The 17,690-nt window shown below is 45.9% G+C and overlaps 1 protein-coding gene across 5 annotated transcripts in view; it reads right to left on the minus strand.

Annotated features, from left to right (window-relative positions):
* The window catches only part of CD99L2 (CD99 molecule like 2), a 135,253-nt gene that overhangs the window by 4,861 nt on the left and 112,702 nt on the right, over positions 1-17,690 (minus strand). For 2 of the 5 annotated variants that reach the window (XM_032264103.1, XM_032264101.1), the window contains exons 8-10: positions 6,448-6,486; positions 5,185-5,304; positions 548-565 (exon numbers count right to left, since the gene is read on the minus strand). In XM_032264103.1, coding sequence (XP_032119994.1) covers positions 548-565; positions 5,185-5,304; positions 6,448-6,486 — 177 coding nt within the window. Of the gene's footprint in view, positions 1-547; positions 566-3,174; positions 4,092-5,184; positions 5,305-6,447; positions 6,487-17,690 lie in introns of those variants that run through there. The other 3 variants (XM_032264104.1, XM_032264102.1, XM_032264105.1) reach the window with 2 other exon arrangements.

Consider the following 17,690-nt stretch of genomic DNA (forward strand, 5'->3'; position numbering starts at 1 on the left):
CCTGGTGGCTGCTGGGCTTGAGGTGAGCGCCAGACAGGCCTGTGACAAATGCAGTTGTTGCTCTGTGGCAGGTGTGGCCGGCCCCATGCAGAGCGGGGCAGGTGATGAGCGAAGTGGAAGCTGCCCCAGGTGACTTTCCCAGCTGACAGGTAGGGGTCAGATGCACCCTGAGCCTCACAATGACTGCGATATGGCAACCCAGTGGGCACTGGATCATCCCCTTCCTGTGGGTGGCCCTCTATGTGTTCCCCAGCCATGAACCCCAGTGGGCACCTGAGTCCTCACCATGGCACCTCAACCCCCGCCCCAACCCCCCCCCGCCCCCCCCCCCCCCGCCACATCCAGCCTGGGGACAGAGTGTCTGGAAAGTGGCATCCTCTCACACGCATCAGGGCAAGCTAAAGATGGTCCTGGTGACAGCCAGGTCAGTGAATGTCAGGGAAGCAGGAGGGAGAAGAGCGGCAAGGAAGCACCAGAGTAGGGGGCGAATGAGGAAGTATCAAGGCTGAAGCAAAAGGAAAGCAAGGAAGGCAATGCATGGCGTTACCTTGACCCTCCGCTGCATCTGAAGGCAAGACACAAAAGCTTAGAACCCTGGTGTCAGAACGCTCCCGCAGCAAGCATGTGGGCTTTCCACACTGAGGACAGAGGCGAGGGAAGCCAAGGGTCCCCAGCATAGGCCACAGTGGGGACAGGCCCTCCTCACAGCCACCTCCAGCTGTCTCCCCAGGGCTTCGTGTTCTGCACCCCTGTCCCCTCCACTGCCATCTCCATGTGGCAATGGCTGAGGCACAGGGGAAAAAGAGTGGAGACAGGAGACCTAACCCCTAGCTTCTCAGTAGGTTCAGCCACCCTAGAAACGTCCGCGGGACTCTTCCTGATTCCGGATGGGCCAGGTGCCAGGGACATGATGCCCACGCAACCCCATCATGGAATGGACAGTCCAGACACTCCGGATCACTGAGGTGGCAAGGCAAGCTGGGAGTTGCAGACACAGAAACCAATCTTCAATTTCACCGCACTTCCCCTCCAGCCTGCCTTCTCCCGCCGCCCCTTCCTGTGTGGCTGTCTCCCACCAATCGGCCCAATCCTGCCCCATGGGTACCAGGTGAGGTCAGCAGGGGGTGCTGTGGGACCACAGGCTGGGAGAAGCTGCCCCAGGCCTGCAGGGGTGAGAGGAGCTAGGTCGGAAGCGGGGACAGCGAGGCCCTGGATGGAGAGCACATGGCACCCTTGGGAAGTGAAAGGCCTCTGGGAGGCTGAGGGAGGTGAAAGGATGTGGTTGGGACCAAACCATGAATGGCCTCCGATGCCAAGGTCAGGGGCTCAGCCAGGACCTTGAGGGCCGCAGGAAGCATGGGGAATGCAGGCATTTTAAAACAGGTGCTCCTGGAGGAGAGTGAGGTGTGGAGGAGACTGGACAGGCCAAAAGGTCTATGGAGGCTTCTGGATGAAGAGAAGACCTTGGCTCTGGCCTCGCAGAGGCCATGTGGCTCCAGAGGAGACCTATGCAGGCGGCACAGGTCCCAGGGTTGGGGAATGCACTGACGTGAGGTGTGGGGCGGGAGGACTCCAGCCTCCAGCTTGGGAGACAGCCACACAGGAAGGGGCGGCAGGAGAAGGCAGGCTGAGCGGGAAGTGCGGTGAAATTGAAGACGGACACACTGGGCCAACGGGGGTTCCTGCACACTGCCCTGCTTTGCCTGCTCATCCAATCTGCAAAACCTCACACTGGCCCGTTTTAGGAACTAAGTGTGGAAATAATATATTTTCCTTTGACTTTAATGTCCCGCAGAGACAGATACAATCAAGATGTTTACTTTGTGCTTTGGAAATCAACCTATTTTTCCTGCTCTGACTGACACCTAAGCAGCCTCAAGCCAGTCTCTGACTTTAATTCCAGAACAGGAAGGAAGTTGAGATACCCTTGATAGGGAAACTGAAGGCCAGCAAGGGAGGGCCCAGGCAGGCCACCCTGTCTGCTCAGCTCGAGAACTCTCCCCATTCACGGCCCTGCCCTTGCCAGGCCGAGTTACAGGGCTGGCTTTTCACCCATGTGCAGCACCCGGAAGAGAGGCAATGGCGGGTGGGTGACAAGTGCACGATGCCTGGGCAGATGCTCTTATGAGGAACTATAGACCTGCTTTCAATAGTTTCTTTTATCCAGCATGCTTTTATTTTTTATTTTTATTTATTTATTTTTGAGACGGAGTTTCACTCTTGTTGCCCAGGCTGGAGTGCAATGGCACGATCTCAGGTCACCATAACCTTCGCCTTCTGGGTTCAAGCAATTCTCCTGCCTCAGCCTCCCGAGTAGCTGGGATTACAGGCATGCACCACCATGCCCAGCTAAGTTTTGTAGAGACGGGGTTTCTTCACGTTGGTCAGGTTGGTCTTGAACTCTCAACCTCAGGTGATCCGACCACCTCGGCCTCCCAAAGAGTTGGGATTACAGACATGAGCTACTGCACCCAGCTCTCAGCAAGGTTTTTAAAGTCTCAAAGCCATCCTTTGGCCTGGCCTTCTCACCCTGTGTGGTAACGGGCACGTATTTGAAAACTGTGGACTGTTGCACCTCATCATTAGGCTAATGATGCTGTAGTGAAGTCAAGGATGCCCCAACCCACATCCCTGGAACCTGTGAACGTGACCTTATTTGGGAACAGGGTCTTTGCAGGTGTACTTCAGGATGCTGAGATGAGGTCATTCTGGATTTAGGATATAAACTGAGATTGGAGTGATGTGGCCACAAGCCAAGGAACACCCAGTCCCCGGGAACTGGGGGAGAATCCGCTTCTGTTGTTTGGAGCCACTCGGTTTGTGATTCTTGGTTCTGGCAGCCCCAGTGAGCCCATACAGCTGCCTAGGACGAGACTGCTTCCTTGGCAAACCTCACTAGTGAGCCCTTTTGGCTCCCAGGGCATGAGCCTTTGTGTCCAAAGAGCTCACAACTACTTTGTTGCTACGAACCAAACCCCTCCTTGCCGCCCCAACCACCTAGAAGGGGAAATCATCAGAAAATCAAGGCAAAATGCATCTGACGTGGTGCTTCCAGCCAGAGAAGCTCTCCAGCGAAGGTCCGAACAGGAGAAGCCCCCTAGCCAGCCGCCAGGACCTCCTCTGCCGCCGTGGCCTCCATTTTGAGGGCATCTCTGGGTGTAGGTTTTTTTTTAATAATAAATATTTGTTCAATGACTTTTTAGTTACCAACTAGTTTAATCAGTAATACAGAAAAGATTTTTTTCTCTCAGTCAGTTCTAGCTTTGCCCTACAGGCCTGGTTCAATCCAAATCTGGCCTTTTATCTTTTCCCAAGAGACAATCTTGAGAACCTCGATGCTCATCCATAATCTTGACTCCTCTCTCGGCAAGAGGAACCCTCCGAGTTGTTCTCCCACAGTGGCGCTGGCCAGGTCCTTGCTCCCTCCCCTGAAACAGGGAGGGGATATGGAGAGCTCCCAGCCCGGAAAGCAGTTTCAAATGAGGATCCCTGGCCACAGGGAAGGCCATGTAGATTGAGCTGTGTCCCAGTGTCCCCATCTCATTTCACTCCCCCTGCCAGAGGGAGAGTCCACAGAGGCCTTGGGGCCTCCTGGACAGAAACCCCCTGTATTAGGCTGCTTCTACTTTTTTCTAAGTGCAGTAAGAACAAGGTCAGAGATTAAGGGCTGTGACTATGTGTCTGGGTTCCCTGGGCTCCTTGTTCCAGGCACAGCCCAGGAGGCTGATGCAAAACCGCCCCCGCCACACTAAGCACAACTCAATCTTCTCACCCAATTTCTCCTTCTAAGTATCAGTGTCCAAGCAATTAGAATGCTGGATTCGCATATTTTTCACCAGTTAGAGGATTCCGTGGCTTTTGAGTTGAGGGAAAGGGATAACTCTAAAAACAATCCAGTCCCCAGTCCTGGACTCCATCTGACCTGTTCCCTGTTCACAACACTCTCCAGTCAAGCTTCTGGATCCATGGTGGGTCAATGGGATCTCAAGCAGGGTGGCCATGAACAGTTTTGCAGGTTGTGCACTGATATGTGAATGTGTTCCTTCAGTACTTTTGTGCATACTGTATGTGTCACCCTGGTCAAGAACGTTCTACAAGAGTGAAATCAACAAATACGATGGTCAGATGAATAAACAGTTGGAGACTTCAGTAAAACATCTTGGGACCCAGGTTAGTTTTCTGTGCGGCTCAGCTCCAGGCTAGAATTAAGGGCAGAGGACCACAGCAAGGGTCAGGGAAGACCCACATGGGTTGTTTCAAAGCTGCCCATTGTATCCAAGGGGCTGAGGAAGGAGTGGAAAGAGACAAGCTACAGCTGAGTCACATCCTGTCACTGGAACTGAAAATCACCAGCCTTGAACTGGAGACACGCTCCACTCAGCAAACAGGGACACAGCATCAATCTGTGCTTATAAAATGGACAAGCGAGGTCGTCTTCTTCCCTCAACCGCCTCCCCACAGAGCTCCCTGATGTGAGGCACTGATGGGTGAAGACAGGATTCCATTAATCCACGACCTCCAGACTCACAGCTATAGCATGAGATGAAAACCGACTTTTAAAAACCTAGTAAAGGCTGGTGGGGGGCAAACCACACCATTCTTTCTCTCGCATTCCTACTTCTTTGGACAATTCATGATTCCACATAATTTGTGGCTCGTTGGGGGAAAAGCACCAGGTGGTGACTTCTCAGGTTGTGACAGGGGCACTGCCAGAGTAATAAGGACCGTGCTTTGCAAACCACCAGGAAGTGCTGCCTCCTGCTCCTGAGGGAGCCAGCAGCATGGGAAGGAGCTGGTGACACAGCGCCTCCAAAGGCCCTCATCCCCTTGGCTGAGATCTGAAGCTGTGGGTGCAGCCCAGGTCCCTCCTATTCTATGTGAAGAAAACATCACAACGGTCATTGAGCTTTGTCCCCACAGAAATACCACTGGGAGCTGGGGCCCCTGGAAGGTGAAGGTCATCAGGGCCAGCCCCATCCACTCTTGTAGGCTGGTTTACACTTTAATTCAGCCTAGATCTGTCCCCAGGGATTTCCAAAACTGTAGCCTCCACCCCCATCCCAGGAAGTCTGTTTGGGAGTGGGTCTCAGGCAGGCTGTGGAGGGGTCTGGATCTGTCCCAGCCCCTTTACCTCCAAAGACCTTGCCAGCTGGTTCCCAGTCATGAGTGGGTGGCTAGACTTACGCTGAATGCTGAAGCAGAACTTCTTCTGCTGGTAGGAGATGTAGCTGGAGACGGCGCCAATGAGAGCCATGGCTAAGGCGCTGGCCACCCCGGCAATGGTGCCGGTCTCTGCCACCATGTCTGTGTGAAGAAGAGGGAGAAATGAGAACAGGTGAGTTCAGAGCCAAAGCACAGCAGGGAGCAGCCCGGGAGCCTGCTTCTCCTGTAGCACCAAACTAAGCACCAAATTCAGACGCCCATAGCCCACAAGCCAGCAGGAGAGGGCCACGCCACACAGCTGTAAGGCATTACAAGGACATGGTGCCCTCTGGATTTGCCTAGGACTTCTCGTTTTCTGTAAGGACTTCACTTTTGAGAAGCTTCAAAGGGAGACATAGGAAAGGTGCCGTGCTCTCTGTGACTAAGGCCCCATGGGCCTCCCACGGTGCTGCTTCCTCCAGGATCCCAATCTTCAATATTCATTCCTTCATATAGCTACACCCCCCTACTGGCTTCATGATTATCTATTGGAAACATTCAGGGGAAAGCCAACTCTGAGACAAGAGTGGGCCAGCACTATCTCTCCTTGTAGTTGCTGTGAAATATCTGAGACAGGCCTCAATCCATTTAGAAAGTTCATTTTGCCAAGGTTAAGGATGCACTGGTGACATGTGCCAAGGTGGTCACGGCAGAGCTTACTTTTATACATTTTAGGGAGACATGAGACATCGATAAATATGTGGAAGATGTGCATTGGTTTGGTCCAGAAGGTGGGACAACTCAAAGCAGGGGGTGGGGGTGGGGTGCTTCCAGGTCATAGGTAGATAAGAGAAAGAGACAAAAGGTTGTATTCTTCTGATTCCTTGACCAGCCTTTCACTGAATACACAATTTAGTCTGGCTCAGTGAATCTGCATTTTTACATAAGCACTTGGGCAGAGGAAGCAATCAGATATGCATTTGTCTCAGGGGAACAGAGGGCTGACTCTCTCTCCCTCATTAAAGATCAGCTATCAGTTTACATCTCCAGGGTGAAATCCAACAGAGCTGTTTTAGGGTAAAGATCTTGAGGCCCATAAGAAATTTCCTTGTGAGCAAATTGTGAGGGAGGTAGGCAGCTTTTTACATCTTTGTAGCGATCTTATTTAGGAACAGAATGGGAGGCAAGTTTGCCTGATGCCACCCGCTTCTAGCTTGACTTTTCCCTTAGCTTAGTGATTCTGGGGTCCTGAGATTTATTTTCCTTTCACATGGCCAACAGGAGCCTCAGGATTCAGAAACCCACCAGATCCAGAGTCGTCACTGCTGCCGTACCGGCCATCACCTGGAGAAAAGACAAAAGCACTTACTACCTGCCACCAGCCAGCTCAGGCGCAAGCTGAGATGGATGGCAATGCTGGCCCTTCCAATCCTACCTATGCGGCAAGACCCCAACCAGTGATCACCCGTGGGCTTCTACTGGACTGCAACGAGACCTGCTTTCTTATGCCCACCACCTGCAAAGCCCAGGCCACCAGGAGGAACTTTTTATTATTAAAATGGCAGCCACCTTGCCCTGTGCATGCACTGAATTCTGGGCTTTTTGGGCACAGTATTCTATTTCACCTCCCTGCTACCAGTGGGGCAGCTGCACTTAGTGGCCCCACCATAAATGGGGCAGGGGGCTGTGCCAGGAGAGCCTGACTCTAAATTTTGCCACCACCACGGGTCTCTGGCGTAGCCGCTGCCTCAACTATAGCCAAAGTCGTTCTTGGAACATAAACAAATGTAGGCTCACAATCCCGTATCCACTATTTTGAGATTCAAAAGGATCTGAAGTATCACAGAGATGGAGAACAGATGAATGCTAGCAGGGGCTGGTGAGAGTTGGGAGGGAGTTGGCTGTGATTATAAATGAGCAACAGGCAGGAGCCTGGTGGTGACAGACTGTTCCGTATCTTGACTATGGTGGTGGGCACACAAGTCTACACACACTTGCACATACCCCTTCCCCAGACAGCTACTCCCTGACAAGCAACTGGTGCCATTTCAGGACCTTAATTAGCATTGAGTTCATTGTTCATGCCACCTTCTTCTCAGGGCTGAACGCTAATTAATGGAGGAAGACTGTGTTCACAAGGCCCAGGGTTCTCAGGGGAAACCACCCTGGGATGTTGAAGGCAAATGAGCTCCAACATTTCTTTCACCAGTCAGAGTCAGGAGGAATGGTAGTTCATGGACTGTGAAAACGTGCCCCTCCGGCAGGGCTGGGGGAGGCTGTGCGCATGTGTGGGGAGGGGGAATATGAGAACTCTCTGTACCTTCCTATTTTTCTGTGAAACTGATCCAAAAAATAAAGCCTATTTTAAAAAAAGATAGTTGGGGAAAAATGAGGTTTGTTATCTTCCCACCTATGGCTGAATCCTTGAGCTCTATGCATTTCATAAAGAGCCCTGATTGGGTATGGATAGTTACTAACAAAACAAAGAGTACCAGCATTTACAACACACACACACACACACACACACACACACACACACACACTCATTGCTGTTGGAGAAAGCATAACAAACAGGAAGATGGGGGTCACTGTGCACAGCCAGATTAGCAGCGAGGCCCCGTCTGCTGTGCTGGAGGTGGCTGTCGTCATGGCATCCTCAGTTAATGAGTTCATTTTTTCTGGACTCTGAGTAATTCAACCTTTTCTTTCACCTCAAGGCAGAATGAAACTGAGTGTTCTCGTCTCCTTTCCCTTAGGAGTGCTTGGCCATGAGGATTACAGCAACTTAAACATCATAAGACTGCTGAGCAACAGGCTGTGATAACAAATATAAACAGGTCGAACCCCTTCCTAATTTCCCCCCAGGGACAAATGGAGAAAAGGGCTGACCTTCCAGTCTTTCAAAGACTCAAAAGCTCAATAGTTCACAACTCCAGTAGTTCCTATCTGACCAGGTGTGACTGCAGGAGGTCCTGTCTTGAGACAAATAAAATGTGCTTCTCTTACTCCTCAAATAAAGTGATCGCATCCTGTGGGCAAGTCTTCTCAGATGGGCATGTGAACTGAAAACACTGTGAGGCGAAGAAAAAACAGCCAGTCATCTTAGATCCTGTTCTTTCTCACTGCATGAACCTGAAGTCAGCCACACAGGCCTGCCACTGGAGTTAGTCAAGCCAAGGTCATGGTTTTGAGCCACGTTGGGCTACTGAGTTCTGCCCACTTTCTCTAGGCACAGGCTGAACCCAGTTACTTTACAAAATGCACACTGTGCAAAAGATGGTACTGGTGATGAGTTATTGGCATAAAATAAACTATCCAACCCAATACCATCCATGAAGATCGGTTCCCAGGAAAAATAAAGTGGATGAAGGCATAAAAACACTACAGGAAAATTTAGGGGTAAGGAATTTCTGTTATCTTGGGGTAAAAAATGACTTTCTAAATATGATACTAAAGTCAGAAACTCAAAATGGAAAAGATCAGATCAAAAGTAAAAACTTCAGTACTAAAAGTGCAAGCAACAAAAGAAAAACGAAATTGGGCTTTGTCAAAATTACAAACTTGTGTGCTTCAAAGGACATCATCAAGAAACGAAAATGACAACGTACAGAATAGGAGAAAATATCTGCAAAATATGTATCTGATAAGGACCTAGTATCGAGAATATATAAAGAAACTCTTCAGCTCAATAATAAAGAGGCAAATCATCAAATCTAAAAATGGGCAAAGGATGTGAATAGACGTTTCTCTAAAGGGACATAAAAATGGCCAATAAACACATGAAAAGATGTTCAACACTGTTGGTCATTGGGGAAATGCAAACCAAAACCATAATGAGACACCATCTCATATCCGTTAGGATAGCTATAATAAAAAACAGGAAAAGGAAAGGGAAGATGACAAGGGGAAGGGAGAGAGGGGAAGAAAGGAAGAAGTGTTGGTAAGGATGTGAAGAAACTGGAACCCCAAGCATTGCTAGCAGGCATGTAAAATGGTGCAGCTGCCATGGAAAACAGTTTGGTTGCTCCTTAAGAAGTTAAACATGGAGTTACAACATAACCGAACAATTCCTCTTCTAGATATATACCCAGGACAACTGAAAACGTATGTCTACATAAAAATTTGCACAAACATGTTCATAGCAGTATTCATAAAAGCTATAAACAACCCAAAGTTTCATCAACTGATGAATAAATAAATAAAATGTGTATGGAATATACAAGGGCTCCCTCATCTCTAATGTAAAAGGAGTCCTTAAAATATATGAGAAAATATGCAGACCCCAGAAGAAAAAAAAAATGGGCAAAGGACACAAACAGGCAATTCACAAAATATTTTTTAAAGTGTCTAATAAGACACTGAAAAAGTGTTTCACCTCTTTTAGATTCAAACAAATGCATATTTAAACAGGATAGTGTTTTGTTCTGAACAAATCTGCAAAGATGACAAAACTGTAATGCCCAGTGGAGGTGACAATTTGAGAAAACAGGCAGCTGTTTACCTACTGGTGGTACAAACGGAGGTTGGCACAACCTTCATGGAAAACCATTCAGCAGTACCACTCAAAACATCGCATCTTTAAAAGTGTCTACCTCCTGTGGCCCAGCCGTTTGACTGCTAGGAATTTATTTGACAGACACAATTAGGGTTGTGCACATTTGGCTACAACAATGTTCATCACAGCACTGTGTAGAGTAGCACAAAGCTGGGGGTGGGGGAGTATCTCTACAAAACTAGGGTCCTGGTTAAAGAAATTATGGTTTTTCATAATATAATGCAATCACTGAGATGATATTTTAGAATAATATCCTTTAATGACACAGAATGATATTCAGGGTATCATTGACTAAAAAATGGTTTCAGCATAGTATGATCCCATTTTTATTTTTTAAAAAAACACAAATATTTACAAATATATACTTATACACAGAAAAAGTATTCCAAGCATGCAGTCAGAAAGCTTACTAGTGATTCTTCCTGGATCATGAAACAACAAACAAGTCTTTTTAATATAATTTCTGAAGAGTTTTAAATCTGCAAGCCCCCATGTGCAAATCCATTCACCCCTCTTTCCCACAACTGAAGTGAGAGCTCAAAGAAGCGATTTCACAGGTCACTGGTGGACTCTTCAGCTTCAGTATGTTTTGCATTCCCACCTGCCCTCTGAGAGCACGATTATATACCAAAGAGACTACAGTAGCTTTCTAGTGAACCAGAAATCCCCCTGTACAGTGTATCGCAGGCTGCGATTTGCTTTGTGTGTAGATATCTATAGATATAGGTAGCTGTATGGACTGCCATAGCTCTAGGAACTGCTACCATTGCTATAGCAACACCATAGCAGTAGGGACTGTCACCATAGCAATAGTGACCACTGCCATAGCAGGTCTCATAGGTACAGAAACCTCTCTAGCTATAGCAACCACCATAGCTACAGGGGCCCGGTAGAACAGGAGGCATGAGCCCAGTGAGAAAGTTGTGAGTAAGCCCTGCAATCAACAGATGTGTCAGACCCTCAGCATCTCAGATAAAAGACAAGGATGTACACATACATGTCAGCCTTGATTCCTACACAGCCGTACATCTGGGGGAGGTGGTGATGCACCACACGGAGAGGCCCTTCTCTGACAGCAGCACAACCTGGGCTCACGGTGAGTGCCTGACCCACCTGGTTGCCAAGGGAATGGAGAGTAATGTAACAGTAGGAAGATTATAACTGCCAGGGGCAGATGTTCAAGAATTTAAAGACATCTATACGTGTTGTACAATTCTAGAACTCTTAAGTGTTCTAGAATTCTAATAGACACAGCTAGGGCTTTTAGATATTTTACAAATATATTTTCATTATCTAAAAAGATGGCCAAAGTGCAAAATAAGCAAATTATTAAAAAATGAATAAACAATGAGAAGAAAACTTGCTTCAAATGCCCCATAGTTACCAAGTTAAACTGAACTGAAAAAAATTACCAAAACATAGCTGCCTATGCTAGCCACCAGGGAGGGCGCTCCTGACTGTTCCAGAAAGTCTCCAAGGCCCAGATCTTATCCATCCCCCATCACAGGGATGAGAATGCCCACCCTCTAGGTAATATAATGGGTATCCCCTTCCAAGCTGATACAGAACCTTAAAACTCTCCCTGTCTTATGTCAGGCTCCCAAGATACCAGCAAGGTGGTCATCTGGGAGAAAACCCATATTCCTGCTGTGTGCCCAGGTATGTGTTTGGGGAAGGGGAGTCTGAGGGAGCAAGTGGGTCTCTTTACATCATAGAACAACAGAGCCGGGGAGCTGTTCCTCACATCTGAAACATCCTATTTCTCTACATGTTATAATAGCTGAAATGAATGTGGAAATAGGTCCAAAGAAGAGAACACTTGGGTATCTCTTTTTAGAACTAATCCCATCACAAAGACCCAACCTTCAAGACCTCACATAAGCCAAAGGCCCCACTCTCCAAATACATCGTATTGGGGGTTAGGGTTTCAATATTTGAATTTTCAGGAGACAAACATTTAGTCCATAACAGAAAGGGATCACGAGAGGGCTCAGATACTTGAAGACAATGACTGTAAACACAGTGAAAATGGAAAAGAAATGTTTTCTTCGAAGACCCAAGAGGGCGAATGGATAGACAAAATGTGTTCTAGCCATTCAATGGAATATTCAGCCATAAAAATGAAGGGAGTGCTGGTGCATGCTACAACATGGATGAACTCTGACATTGTGCTGAGTAAAATAAGCCAGTCACAGAAGGACAAATACTGTATGATTCTACTTACACAGGTTCCTAGGGTAGTCCAATTCACAGACAGAGAGAAGAGAAACTACCAGGAAGGAGGGGGAATGGGAAATGACTTTTTAATGGGTACAGAGTTTCCATATGGAAAGATGAAAAGGTTCTAGAAATGGATGGTGGTGATGATTGTACAACATTGTGAATATACTTGATGCCACTGAATTGTACACTTAAAAAACAGGGAACAGGCTACATTTGGAGGAAACTAACACTCAAAGTTACAGTCTATCAACTGACTAGAGTCGGTACCATCCCCTTTAACCCTGTGAACTAAGGTGAGGGCATTCACACTTCACATTTGGGGATGTCTCCAGATAGCCCATGTATGCAACCCAGACACAACGATAACAGAATGTCTGTATCTCTTTAGAAGGAGGGGTTTTTAGTCTTGCCCCAGTGTTTAAGAACTGCATGTTTTGGCCTTTAAAAAAAATGCCATTTTGGGGTAAAAAATGTGCCCAATATGATTCTAACATTTTCAAAATAATTTTTTCTGATTAAGAATAATGAGGCAATGTTGCAGTCCTGTGATCCCACAGTAGTTATGAACAAGTGGTGTATAGTGAGTGAGCCCAGTATATGGGCTGCTAAACCCAGGAGGTGGTGATCCAAAGAAAGGAATTAGTACAGTGAAATGCTGGGTGCTGCAAAGCAGCTTTCACCTTCAGACCCCGAAGGAGAAGTTCAGGTAAGGCTCCTCTTTTGATGGTGTTCTCTGCAATGCATGGAGGGTTTGCACTTGGAGCAGAAGAAAAGCTCACTGTGAAGACATCCATTTCGTACTACCCAAAGCCCCTTGAAAGAGCTGTCACCGAAACTCTAGCTTTGAGCGGACTAAGAAGTCTGGGAAAGGTCTAGAGATAACAAAGGAGTGGGTAAAACACCTAGCCAGAGCAACGGAGTAGACACTTCCCGGGGGATCCTTAAGAAGCACAGAAGGAAGACTCTCCTTGGGGATGCGGAGAAAGGAAAGCAGCAAATGGCCTCTCTACCCAGCCAGCAGTGCTTCTGGCCCCATTTGGTTCCTTGTGTCAATTGATTCCAAGTTTTCTGACCAAGAGGCCAGTGAGGATGATCTGGGAGCGCTAATAACACCCCTCTCCCCCTCCTCCCCTCCAGGTTCTTTACCAACTGAGAACAGATGCAAGGAGCCAGAGAAAGATCAGGGTAAGCCATCTGCTTGATGAAGAGGCTAGACAAGTACGCCAGCACCCTCAAGGGCAGGCCTTCCGTGTACTAGTTAGAGGGACATGGCCTGAGGCCACACAGAAGCTACTTGTTACTTCTCTCCCCTTTTCCTTCTCACGAAAATCACCCCAGAGCTCATATGGGGGAAAGCTGGGCTTACAGAGTGGACACAGAGCTCACCTGCTGTCTAAGAGTGCACACTTCCCCAGCTAGCAACATGGTGGGCCCTGGCTCTCACGCTTCTTTGGGGTTCCAGGAGAAAGCATGTCATGCCATGATCTCACCAGTAATGTGACCCAGAGGCTCAGTTGGCTCACCCTGGCTTCGCCAATCAAAAGTGTCACTCTAGCCTTCACAGGGAGGTGTGACAGAGAAGGCAGAGAGCAAAGTCAGGTGTTTGGTCCACGGTCCTCATGCCGGCAAATCTGCATGGAGGTGTCAGGAATACACAGGAAGCCCAGCCTAGTAGAAGCAAAAAAGATACATGCCGCCCACTGTGGTTCAGAATGACATGTGCTACTCTGTACCAGCAGAATGACAGAAGCTCTAGGAGAGCCCAGAGGCAGGAGATGGAAGCTGTGCTGCAGGGCGAACAGTGGGCAGGGAGACAGGGCCACAGATGGGGGAAGCCTCCTGAGAGGAGGGGATCTCAAGGGATGGGTAGGTAACGTAGCACTTGCTAGAGGATGAGTGGGAATTCACATGGTGGAAGGCAGGCAGTTTAGACCAGGGAACATCATGTGCAGGTACTGGCATATGTACCTACTGGCCTTTCTCCATGTTTGGAGATGACAGGAATGTGGTGGTCTAGAGCAGAAAGAACATGTCAGCAGACTAAGGGGCTTCAACTTATCTCATAAGCAGTGGGGAACCTTTAAAGAGGCTTTTGTTGTTGTTCCTGCTTCTTTAATTTTTTTCACCAAAATCTAATTAAGAAGAATTTCAAACATACAAAGAAGCTAAAAACTTTGTGCAGTAAACACCCATATTCCCAGCACATAGACCTGTAATTAACATTCTGCATCATTCACTTTAGCACGTCTACCATCCCTCTTGTCAATTGATCTAGTTTTACTGACGCATTTCAAAGTTAAGTTACAGACATCAGTAGACCTCGACCTATGGTTACCTTGCAATTTATTTACATTTCCTTATGATTCCTTTTTTAAGGTAAAATTTACATATAGTGAAACATACAAATCTTCCACGTACCAGTGGATAACTTTTGACACATGTACACGGCTATGAAACTGAGACCCCCCTATCCAGATACAGAACATAACCATCACCCCAGAAAGTGATGCCAAATTGATCTTATTCACACACCCAACCCCAGCAGCCACAGATCTCATTTCTGTCATTATAGGTTAGTTTTGTCTGTAGTGGAACTTCATATAATTGGGTTCATATAATATGTACTCTTTTTTCATTGGCCTCTTTTACTCAGCATATTGTTTTTGACATTTATCCATGCTGTTGTATCAGTAACTCATTCCATTATATAAATATGTAAATGTATCACAGTTTGTCAATCAATTCTCCTATTGATACCTGGGTGTTTCCAGGTTTTCTTTTGTTTTTGTTTTTTTCTATTGTAAATTAAGCAATGAGCATTCTTTTAAGTCTTTTTTTTTTTTTTTTTTGTCGGAGTGGGGCAGGACACAGCTCTCATTTCTCTTGAATAGGGAATGAAATTGCTGGGTTGCAAGGTAGGTCTATGTTCAGTTTTAGAAGAAACTTTACATCCCTACCGATGACATATGAGAACTACAGTCACTCCACATCTTCATCAACATTTGATACTATCTTTTAAATTTCAGTTATTCTGGAGGATGTGTTATGGTATCTCACTGTGGTTTTAATTTGTATTTCCCCAAAGAATAATTTTGATTTTTTTTAAAAAAATATTTTAGGTTCAGGAATACATGTGCAGGTTTGCTATACAGGTAAACTGTGTGTCATGTGGGTTGTTGTACAGATTATTTCAGCACCTAGGTTTTAAGCCTAGTATTCATTAGTTATTTTTCCTGATCTTCCCCTTCCTCCTAACCTTCACCACCTGATAGGCCCCAGTGTGTGTTGTTCCCCTCTGTGTGTCCATGTGTTCTCATCATTTAGCTCCCACTTATGAGAACATGTAGTATTTGCTTTTCCGTTCCTCAATTAGTTTGCTTAGGATAATGGCCTTCAGCTCCATCTATGTTGTTGCATAGAACATGATCTCACTTCTTTTAGGGCTGTGTAGTATTTCATGGTATATATGTACCCCGTTTTCTTCATCCAGTCCTCCATTGATGGGCACTTACGTTGATTGTATGTCTTTGCTACTGAGAATAGTGCTGCAACGAACATGCACATGCATGCGTCTTTAGGATAGAGAAATGTTTATGTTTGGGTATATACTAAATAATGGGATTGCTGGGTCAAATGGCAATTCTGTTTTAAGTTCTTTAAAAAATCACCAAACTTTGTTTCATACTGGCTGAACTAATTTACATTCCCACCAGCAGTGCATAAGTGCTTCCTTTTCTCCACAACCTTGCCAGCATCTGTTATTTTTTGACTTTTTAAAAATAGCCATTCTGACTGGTGTGAGAAGGTATCTCATTGTGGTTTTGATTTGCATTTCTCCAATGATTAGTGACTTTAAGCTTTTTTTCATATGCTTGTTGGCCACATGTATGTCTTCTTTTGAGAAATGTCTGTTTGTGTCTTTTGCCCATTTTTTAATGGGATGGTTTGTTCTTTGCTAGTAAATTTGTTTAAGTTCCTTATAGATTCTGGATATTAAACCTTTGTTTGATGCATAGTTTGCAAATATTTCCTCACATTCTATAGGTTGTCCGTTTACTCTGTTTCTTTTGCTGTGCAGAAGCTCTTTACTTTAATTAGGTCCCATGTGTCAATTTTTGTTTTTGTTGCAATTGCTTTTGGTGTCTTTATCATGAAGACTTTGTCAGGTCCTAGGTCCAGATTAATATTTCCTAGCTTGTCTTCAGTGTTTTCATAGATTTGGGTTTTACACTTAAGTCTTTAATCTATTTTGAGTTGATTTTTGTATATGGTAAAAAGATAGAAGTCCAATTTCAATCTTCTGCATATGGCCAGCCAGTTATTCCAGCAGCATTTATTGAATAAGCAGTCCTTTCCCCACTGCTTGTTTTGTCAACTTTGTTGAAGATCAGATGGTTGTAGGTCTGTGGCATTTTTTCTATGTTCTCTATTCTGTTCACTGGTCTATGTGTCTGTTTGTACCAGTACCATGCTGTTTTGGTTACTGTAGCAGGACACAACACAAAAGAAAACATCAGACCAATATGCTTGATGAATATAGATGCAAAAATCCTCAACAAAATACTAGCAAACTGAATCCAGCAGCACATCAAAAAGCGAATCCAACACAATCAAGTAGGCTTTATCCCTGGGATGCCAGATTGGTTCGACGTACATAAATTATTTTTGAACATCATGTAACTTCCTTTGTGATGTGTAGGTTCAAATCCTATGCTCATTTTTAAATTGGACTGTTTTGTCTTTTCATTATTACACAGTATTTTTTTAAACAGAGGAATGACAGGATCAGATTCATGTTCTTGATGATTCTTTTTTGCAGCTGCAAGGAGGACAAACTGGAGCAAAAATACCAGTTAAGAGGTTAGGTTTGCCACTCTTAACCTCTTAGCTGGTCATCCCAAGGGAAGGTGAACACAGCCTGGGCTTGAGGGGAGATAGAATGAATAATCTGGATTCAAAAAATACCAGGGGAGAAGACTTCTGGCATGAGGGAGTGAGAAGATCAACAAATCCTCTCCTCAAAAAGCAACTATAAACGTGGACAAAAAGTCAGTCACTTCAGGAAAGTAAATTGATTTCAGCAAAGACAGCTTGAATCCATGGCATTTTTGCCCAAGGCTGCTTTCATTTTTCCCTTCCAGAAGTCTGTCAGATTGTTCAATCGGGGCAAAAACCAGCAATGGTGTATGACTGCTGGGTCATATGGTAAGTCTATGTTTAACTTTACAATAAACTGTCAAGCTCTCTTCCAAAGTAGCTGCACCATTTTGCATTCCCACAAACAATGAATCAGAGTTCTTGTTGCTCTGCATCCTCCTCAGCAATGGATATTATCAGCTTTTTGGATTTTAGACATTCTAACATGTGTGTAGTGGTTATCTTGTTTTCATTTCTCTAGTGAGAAATGATGTTGAATATCTTATTTTCCTGTTTTATATTCTTCTTTGGTAAAGTCTGTTCATATTTTTTGCCCATTTAAAAATTGGGGTTGTTTGAGGTCTTACTGTTGACTTTTATGAATCCTTTTTTTTTTTTTTTGAGATGGAGCCTTGGTCTGTCACCCAGGCTGGAATGCAGTCCCAGTGGTGTGATCTTGGCTCACTGCAACCTCTGCCTCTCTGGTTCAAGAGATTCTCCTGCCTCAGCCTCCCAAGGAACTGGGACTACAGGCGCCCGCCACCACATCCAGCTAATTTTTTGTATTTTTAGTAGAGATGGGGTTTCACCGTGTTAGCGAGGATGGTCTTGATCTCCTGACCTCATGATCCAC

The sequence above is a fragment of the Sapajus apella genome, unplaced genomic scaffold (assembly GCF_009761245.1).
Source record: "Sapajus apella isolate SASKATOON/1434 unplaced genomic scaffold, GSC_monkey_1.0 scaffold142, whole genome shotgun sequence".
NCBI classification, from domain to species: Eukaryota; Metazoa; Chordata; class Mammalia; order Primates; family Cebidae; genus Sapajus; species Sapajus apella.